This window comes from Mandrillus leucophaeus, unplaced genomic scaffold (genome assembly GCF_000951045.1).
Source record: "Mandrillus leucophaeus isolate KB7577 unplaced genomic scaffold, Mleu.le_1.0 Scaffold10, whole genome shotgun sequence".
NCBI classification, from domain to species: domain Eukaryota; kingdom Metazoa; phylum Chordata; class Mammalia; order Primates; family Cercopithecidae; genus Mandrillus; species Mandrillus leucophaeus.
The window spans coordinates 7,710,302-7,716,848 of NW_012098098.1; the positions used below are offsets into that span (position 1 = coordinate 7,710,302).

The following is a 6,547-nucleotide window of genomic DNA, read 5'->3' on the forward strand; positions in this document are numbered from 1 at the left end:
TTGTGGAGAGGCTGTGGTCCTGCAGCCTCAGCACGCGGCTGCCTCTGACCCTGGTGCCCGTTCGTGAACCCTTTTCCTGGGGTTGGGTAGCTCCTAATTTTTATTAGGGAGGCCCCTTCTGGGCTCTGAGCTCCAGGCCCTTTGGTGCCTTGAACTGAGGGAGGCTTCGCTTTTTCTTACCTGGGGTGTGTGGGACTTGGTGAGGATGCCCCTTGCGCTGTCTCCAGCACATGACCTACCTCCAGGATTCACTGGGGTCAGCAGCAGTGTCAGCCTCAACCGTGCCTTGGGGTGGGGGGGATGCGTGTCTAGGTCACCTGGGATGGGACCTGGGGGATGCCCATTTGCAGATGTCCTGGGTGAGCGGTCGTAGGAGGAGGCCCTGCTTGTGGGTCACCTGGGATGGGACCTGGGGAAGACACCCTTTTGCAGATGTCCTGGGTGAACAGCTGGAGGAGGAGGCCCTGCCTGCTGCCCTGGGCACTATTTGTTCTCAGCCTCTCTCTCGACCTAGGCCAGATCAGACACTGGGGCTTTGTAGTACATTTTATAAATTGCTTGTTATGTTGGCCTTAGAGCCTCAAAAATATAATTTCCAACTGGGGGTGAACACGTTCAACTTTTGCCGTTTGTAAAATGCATGTCATCGGACTCAACAACTCTCCAGCACTCAACCTTCATCATGGCCTCCACCAGACCCAGAGTAGCTGAGCCACTTGGGGTCTGGTTGGGGCCTGGTCTCAGGTCCCTCAAATGGAGGTGGGGCTGCTTCCTCAACCCCACCCTGCCCCGGTGACATCCTGGCTGCTTCCTCAACCCCACCCTGCCCCGGTGACATCCTGGCTGCTTCCTCAACCCCACCCTGCCCCGGTGACATCCTGGCTGCTTCCTCAACCCCACCCTGCCCCGGTGACATCGTGGCTGCTTCCTCAACCCCACCCTGCCCCGGTGACATCGTGGCTGCTTCCTCAACCCCACCCTGCCCCGGTGACATCCTGGCTGCTTCCTCAACCCCACCCTGCCCCGGTGACATCGTGGCATCTGGTGGCCTCCGGGATGCAGGGTGGTCATGGGCGCATGGCTCCGGCCCCACTGTGGTTCCCTCCAACACCCCTGGGAGAGCCTGGGTGTCCGTTTCGTCACCTCCCAGCCGGCTGCACGTGTCTGGGGTCCTTCACGATGATCTGGGTGTGGGATCCTTGTGCCTCCCCTACCGGGCTGTTCCCTCCAGACCTGTCTGCTCGGCACCTGCCTTCACCCTCACCTCTTCAGGGCTGTCACGCGCCTTCCCCTCAGCCTTCCTGCATGTGTCCTTCACAAGCTGTTCCTTATGTTAATCAGGAGTCGTCTCACCCCCTGAATCAGACACCATTTTCCACGGCCTTTTCCCCCGTCCTGGGCGTGACCTGCAGTTTGCCTCATCAGCCTGTCGATGGTGGCTCAGCTGCACCTTTGCTGAGAAGCTCCATCGGCCGGAGTGACACCTGCGGGTGCTGCTGTCTGTGCTGTGGTGGTCTGTGCACGCTGCGGGGACACGAGCCTTCAGCCCCCGTATTTCTCAGCCTGCCTGCCTCCCTCCCTCTGCCAGAAGGGAAGGTGGAGTGGGGTGGATTGCGTGTACCTGTGCACAGCCGGTAGCTGTGCACCCTTTCCAGAAGGTACATCAGACGGAGGCCGTTTTCTGGGTCCATGGTCGTAGGACACCTGACTGAGAATGTTCACGTATGGGAGGCCCCAGGCTTCTCCCCTCAGAGCCCAGCACGGAAACTCACAGAGACCCATGGGTCTGGCAGAAGGGAGGTCAGCCCTGGCCAGGCTCTGTGGCCATCTCATTTCATGAGTAGTGACAGTGGACAGTTTAGGCCTCATCTGGTGCCTCCGCATGACCAGTGCCAGTGGCCTCTGGGACAGGAATGTGTTGAGAGCGACTCCTTTGCTGGGGAGTGACTCCCTCCCCTGGCCTGGGCCACCTTTACGAACACGTGGGGCAGGACTTTCACTTCCTTAATGATTCCTTCTGTTGTGTAACTTTGGGACTAGAAATCCAGGACACTCATCCCCCAAATGGGACCCAAGTGAGCACAGCAGAGCCCTTGGGCTGCTGCAGCTGGAGAATGATCAGGGCATGGAGCCCAGGACAGCTCAGCCCACACCCCTCAGCAGGCACCTCATGCACTCTGGTGTTGGGAAGGAAGAGACGGCAACCAGGCCTTTGAATGCGCAGTGATGCTTTAATCCCACTGTTTGCAAACGAGCTCTGTGGAAGCTCAGCAGGAAGGATGGAAGACGGGGAGGAAGACCCTGGCGGGTGGAGGTGTGGCCAGGGACACAGGCTGCCTTTATGGGACTGAAAGAGAAAGCTGCCTGGCTCTGTGTGACTGGAAACCAGGGAAGGAGACCTGGCCGAGGCAGGAACTGGGTTTACCAGCAGTGCTGAGAGGCAGCGGGTGGCTCAGAAGTGGGAGCAGGTGCCGCCTCTGAAGTCCCGTACACAGAAGGAGCTCAAGGCATGCCTGGGGCATCTCCAAAGCTCTACTGACAGTGAAGGCCAGGAGCCTGTTTTCCTTCCCCAGAAGTGTGCTCACGGGAAATGGGGCTGGGGGCAGGTTGGCTTGCGGATGGAAAGTAAGCTTACACTTTCGTATTAAACTCATTCTTTGACTTGCTGTCAGGCGGGAAGCCCGTTCTGTGAGCTTCAGCATATAAGCATTGGGAGGGCATGAGCTGGGCCCCCAGACACCCCAGAGCAGAGGGAGCAGGGCCTGTCAGCCGCCTCTGCTGCTGCCGGACACAGACCCACGGGTCCCATGGGCCCCAAACCTGCCCAGCAAGTTTAAGGGCTGTGGGCAGGCCGTGTAACCGGGCAATGGGATGTGAGCAGAAACGAGGATGTGGCCTCATAGTGGGTGCAGGACAGGGAGACGGTGAACCCCTCCCCGAGAGCATTCCAGGAGGTGTCACCAAGTTTCTGAGGCAGTCTGGTGATATTTGGTGTTCTGAGCTAAGGAGGGAATGGACTTGCCTGTCACGCAGGGACCAAGAGAAGCAGGTGCAGGTCTTAGAGCTGAGCCTTGGGGAGGGGACCCTAGTGAGACAGTGCCTCGTGGAGTAGAAGAAGGGGCAGGATGGAAATCAAGGTGGGAATTTTGGGGCCGCTCCTCCATGTGCTTTGCTGGACAGCACATTGTCCCATTAGCCACTACCAAACCTGCCTCTGGCTTCTGAGCTTGGTAGCACAGGTAAGCGCGGAGGTTGGAGCAGCCCCCGGAGTTCCTGGAGTGGCTGTCACAGGCCTGGGTCCCCCTCACCCCAGGGCCGCCATGGGCCACTCCACTCCTCACCACGTTTCCGGCAGTGACTCTGTGGCGCTGTCTTCCTGACTCAGCCCAGGAACAAGCTGGACGTAAGGCCACTGGGCTTTGCTTGTGCTGGGTCTCCCAGAGGCATCCAGGGGCCCCATGTGTCCCCCAGGAAAGCCGGCTGGTCTCCACGTGAGGCTAAGACCTGTGCCCAACAGACAAGGCAGGCCTTGGGGCTGGCAGGGAGCTGCCCCCAGGGTGTGTATCAGGAGGTGACGGCTGGAGCCTCGTGGGGGTGCGAAGTGTGTCTGCTGGGTCAGGACTGCCCAGATCTGCCATCGTGATGTTCTGACTCCAGCCCTGCAGGAGCTGGAGGGCAGGCAGAGATGGCTTAGTCCTCCTGGGGCCTCTCCACAGTGAGAAACGTGTCCAGGACTGTCGCCTGCCGCTCAGGGTCACCTAGGGGCTGCTTTTCGCGGTTCTGCTCAGCCCTTGTCCTCGTCCAGGAAGGGGAGCGCAGGCAGCCAGCCCGGGGCAGCGGGTGCAAACCTAGGGGGGTGCAGACAGGGCAACTCAGCGTGGCCGAGAGGCCTGGGTGAATGCAGGAGGGCTTCAGGTCCCGCTGGCCTCCTGGGCCACTCCTGCCAATGCTCTGCACCGGCCCCTGCCCCTGGCGTGCACACATCTACCTCTAATGGGAGGCCCCACCACACACTGGCCCCAACGGAGTGGTGGACATTGTGGTCTGGGTGGGGCCTGGGCACTGCTCCCCAGAGTCACTACAGCCCAGGCTGAGCCTCTCCTGCGTGGTCAACTGACCCTGGTGGGGCCTCCCCAAACCACCCCCTGGCAGGTGTCCCAGCTCAGCCAACCACTCCCGTGAGCCCTGCAGGCCTCTTGGAGCCTCTGCCCCATCATGGGCCTTGTGTCTCCGTGGTGCAGGCTCTGTGGGGCTGGGGATTCCGGTGGGCTGGAGTCTGAGCCCCTCACTCCACCTCCCCAGCCACAGTAGCACATGCCTGGGCTCATGGGCTGGGTGGGAAGAGTTGCCACCAACATGGAGATGGTGGGAACTGGCCAGGGTCAGGCAATGGCCGTGTCCTGGAGGGGAGCTGGGGGCTGACTCACCAGGCCCCTTCCCTCCCAGACACCTGGGGCTGCAGCAGCCCAGGACACACAGGCCGACACCCCTTCCTGACACCTTCAGGAACCAGGGGAGCAGCTGGCCGCTGGCAGGATTCACAGTGGGGCTGGTCCTTTTAATGAGGTCCTGAGTGGCCTGGGGGGTGGGGAAGCAGAGGCCAGGCCGAACTGTCCCACGCAGGGAAGGCTCGGCCCTGATGCTCTCACAGTTATCACTGAAGTTCACACAGGTCACGTCAGTGTCCTTCACTGGCCATTGTCAGAAGAGACTTAAGGACACGCTGTCACAGCCTCAGTGGTGAGTCCTGTGCTCTGGTCATGCTGAGCACGTGGCCGTACCGGGGGCCCTGCTCGCAGGCAGAGTGAGGACACCGGAGCTGAGCACGTGGCCGTGCCGGGGGCCCTGCTCGCAGGCAGAGTGAGGACACCGGAGCTGAGCACGTGGCCGTGCCGGGGGCCCTGCTCGCAGGCAGAGTGAGGACACCGGAGCTGCCGTCAGGCCAATGGCAACGCTCCATGGGAGTCAGAGGAAGTTAAGTGAGCTGAGGAGGGGCCCGGGCTGGTCATCACCCCCACCTTTCATTCTTGGCCCAATTTATGATGAAAATTCACGTTCATTAAATTTTGCTTTTGAGGGGACAGTGGCTTTAGCCTTCTGTCGTTCACTTGAAAAGTGAAGTTTTAAGCAGCTGTGATGGGGAAATTGCTTCAAGTTGGGCAGATAGCAGCGTGGTGAAATGAAGTGGTGACGGATTCTTGCTGAAACACACGCACACCTCCCAGGACTTCCCAGGGGCCTCAGCCCACCACGCACCCCTCCCAGCCCCGACGCCGGCCTCACCTGCTGGGGACTCGGTGTGGACGTTCTCGTCGTCCGAGTCAGCAAAGACCTCGGCCAGCTCCTGGTCGGACATGTCGGTCAGCTCCGTGAGGTCCAGGAGGTCGAAGTGGACCTCCAGAGAGGAGACACTGCTCAGAGGCTCTGAGGGCAGAGGGGGTACGGTCAGCCCTCAGGCCCTCCCACAAGGCTGCTTAGAGCCCTGGGGGTCTAGGAGAGAGTGCGCTGTGTCCTCCCACAAGGCCGTGGGTGAACCACAGCTTCCTGCAAAGCCCAGCACCATCAGGATCCAATGGGTGTTGCGTATACTCATGACTAGAAGGCTTTCACTTGACAGATGGTGCAGCTGAGGCCCAGAGAGCCAAAGCTGCAAGAGTCTAGCGCACAGCGCTGGACCCAGAGCCCCCAGGAGTGTTTGGACAGGAGGTGGACCCTGCTGCCTTGTCTCCTGGGGGAGCTCACGGGGTCCTCATAGAGTGCACTGGGCAGGGAGCAGTACTTACGCCTCCTCTCCGTGACCTGCAGGAGCCCCGGTGCTGGTATTGGGATGCCCCCCACCTCCTCCTCCACAGGCGTGTGGCCATTGTCCCCTGTCCCGTGGGCTGGGACGCCCAGCGCAGCCTGCAGCACCTCAGCCTCCTTAACGATCTCTGCATCCAAAGACACAGGGTGTTACCTTGAGACCCACAGGGCTCCCACATCCCTCCAGAACGCGGGGCTGGGTGTGAGGACTTGGCACATCCAGTCCTTTGAAACTCTGGGCAGTGACCAGCAGGTGATGGGATGGCTGGGCTTGTGACCTCATGCCTGGACCCCAGACAAGGGGTTGGGGGGCTTCAAGGAGGCTGCCCCTTCCCCTTGGGCCCGGCCTCCCCTAGTGAACAAGGACTCTGAGATCCAGATCACCCTTGGTACTCAAGCACCCGTGAAAGCAGCACCATGCAGGCCTGGAAGTTCCACCAGGGCCCGCGTGGCTCATCCCAGTGCTGTCCTGGCCTCTGAGTTCTGGCTCAGCCCAGGGTCCCCTGAAGGATCATCCGTGAGTTTCCATGCCCAGCCTCTTGGTCCCCTTCAAACCAGAACAGCCCCTCTCCACTGTCCTTTTAAAAACCAATGTTGTATTTGAGTTCAGAATAACACATTCTCATTAAATGAAAGTTAGAAACCAGGAGGAATAGGCAGGCCTGCCATTCTGTGATCACTTAGCCACCAACCACGCCTCACAGTCGAGCAAATATTCTTCCAGGATTTTTCCTTTTTTTTTTTT

General features: G+C 60.1%; 1 protein-coding gene across 2 annotated transcripts in view; it reads right to left on the reverse strand.

The window, feature by feature from the left end:
* Window positions 1-2,205: 2,205 nt before the first annotated feature.
* Window positions 2,206-6,547, reverse strand: part of DBNDD1 (dysbindin (dystrobrevin binding protein 1) domain containing 1) — a 5,974-nt gene continuing 1,632 nt past the window's right edge. The window contains exons 1-4 of one of the 2 annotated variants that reach the window (XM_011972257.1): window positions 6,447-6,471; window positions 5,784-5,930; window positions 5,284-5,424; window positions 2,206-3,848 (exon numbers count right to left, since the gene is read on the reverse strand). In XM_011972257.1, the coding sequence (XP_011827647.1) occupies window positions 3,691-3,848; window positions 5,284-5,424; window positions 5,784-5,930; window positions 6,447-6,471 (471 nt within the window). In that variant the 3' untranslated portion in view covers window positions 2,206-3,690. Of the gene's footprint in view, window positions 3,849-5,283; window positions 5,425-5,783; window positions 5,931-6,446; window positions 6,472-6,547 lie in introns of those variants that run through there. The other variant, XM_011972248.1, reaches the window with a different exon arrangement.